Below are 1,193 nucleotides of genomic sequence, written 5' to 3'. Positions count from 1 at the left end.
TGCTTGCTTTATAGCTTCGTTTCACTGACTCAAAGCACAGTCACTAAGAATAAAATCAAAGTGTATTTACAGTGTTGTGAACACTGCACTTAAAAGGGAACAGCCTTAATTGTCTTAATGTATTACTGAAAACATGAGAGTTAGATCAGGTGAGCATTCCTCGTGAATGGTAATTAATGTAGAAATAAGTGATCTGCTATTACCAACAGTGTCAGCTTTTCACATTTTGCTACCTAAAATTAGAGGTGTGAGATCAAGATTTTCAACAATACGTACCACGTATGTAGAGGAGCATTGTAAAACTGCTGTCTCAGATCATGCACCCAAACCCATCTTATTCCTTAGGCTTTCCCCCATTTTTAATCACAAAAGGAAGCGTCTCTGACTGTCAGAGGTGTTAAATACGAGCATTTCTCCATCAAAACAGTAACTTTGAGTCTTGCAGACTTTGCTTTCCTCAGTAGTTACGTACGGACCTTAGTTTAGTCATTTTGCCCATATCTGATGGATTTAAGGAAACTTCTGAGCAAAACATCATATAATTCTCTGTATTTACCCTCACGTTGCTCTTGCTGTAAACCTTGGAGAGGAAGAGTTTAGGCAATTCAAAGGTGATCCGAAGCAGGTCACAGGCTAGGGATTGAGACACTTGTCATTCTGAACCACTCAGCCTTGTGTTTGTGCCTTGACAATAACACCTTCAGATGTTCTTGTTTGTCCTCTGCGGCCAGTGGAGCGTTTCCGTGACTTGTGTCCTGAGGAAGTGGCCGATTTGTTTCATACAGCGCAGAGGGTTGGCAATGTGGTGGAGAAACACTTCTGTGGCACCTCGCTCACCATTTCAATTCAGGTTTGTAAACCAGTCAACTAAAAAAGATTTAATGGTTTGTTTTATCAAGCTTTCAACTTTCTTCCGTAGTCCAATAATAAAAAATGTTCAAACTTGAAGGGGCAGTAAATGCAAAATAATAATAATAAAAATGAAATGCAATAACTGCATTGCAGTCAGATTTGCTATTGAAAAAAAAAAGGCAAACCAGCAGAAAAGCGTGGATAATTAATAACTACAGAACTTTGGAATAAGCCTGAGAATACTCCCAAACATAGCGATTGCTTGTGAGCATTTCTGCAAATCCTCTTCCTTCAAAGCAGTATTTGCAGGATTGACCTAGAGAAGACAGCCACATTGCTCT

The 1,193-nt window shown here is 39.3% G+C and overlaps 1 protein-coding gene across 1 annotated transcript in view; it reads left to right on the top strand.

The window, feature by feature from the left end:
- Nucleotides 1-704: 704 nt before the first annotated feature.
- The window catches only part of FHIT (fragile histidine triad), a gene marked incomplete at both ends in the record, with an annotated part of 1,200 nt that continues 711 nt past the window's right edge, over nt 705-1,193 (top strand). The window contains one exon of the mRNA XM_010140209.1: nt 705-850. Coding sequence (XP_010138511.1) covers nt 705-850 — 146 coding nt within the window. The remainder of the gene's footprint in view (nt 851-1,193) is intronic.

Source organism: Buceros rhinoceros, unplaced genomic scaffold, assembly GCF_000710305.1.
Source record: "Buceros rhinoceros silvestris isolate BGI_N320 unplaced genomic scaffold, ASM71030v1 scaffold13167, whole genome shotgun sequence".
Taxonomy (NCBI): Eukaryota; Metazoa; Chordata; class Aves; order Bucerotiformes; family Bucerotidae; genus Buceros; species Buceros rhinoceros.
The sequence above is the reverse complement of the archived record's forward strand: the minus strand, read 5'-3'. Positions and strand labels throughout refer to the sequence as shown.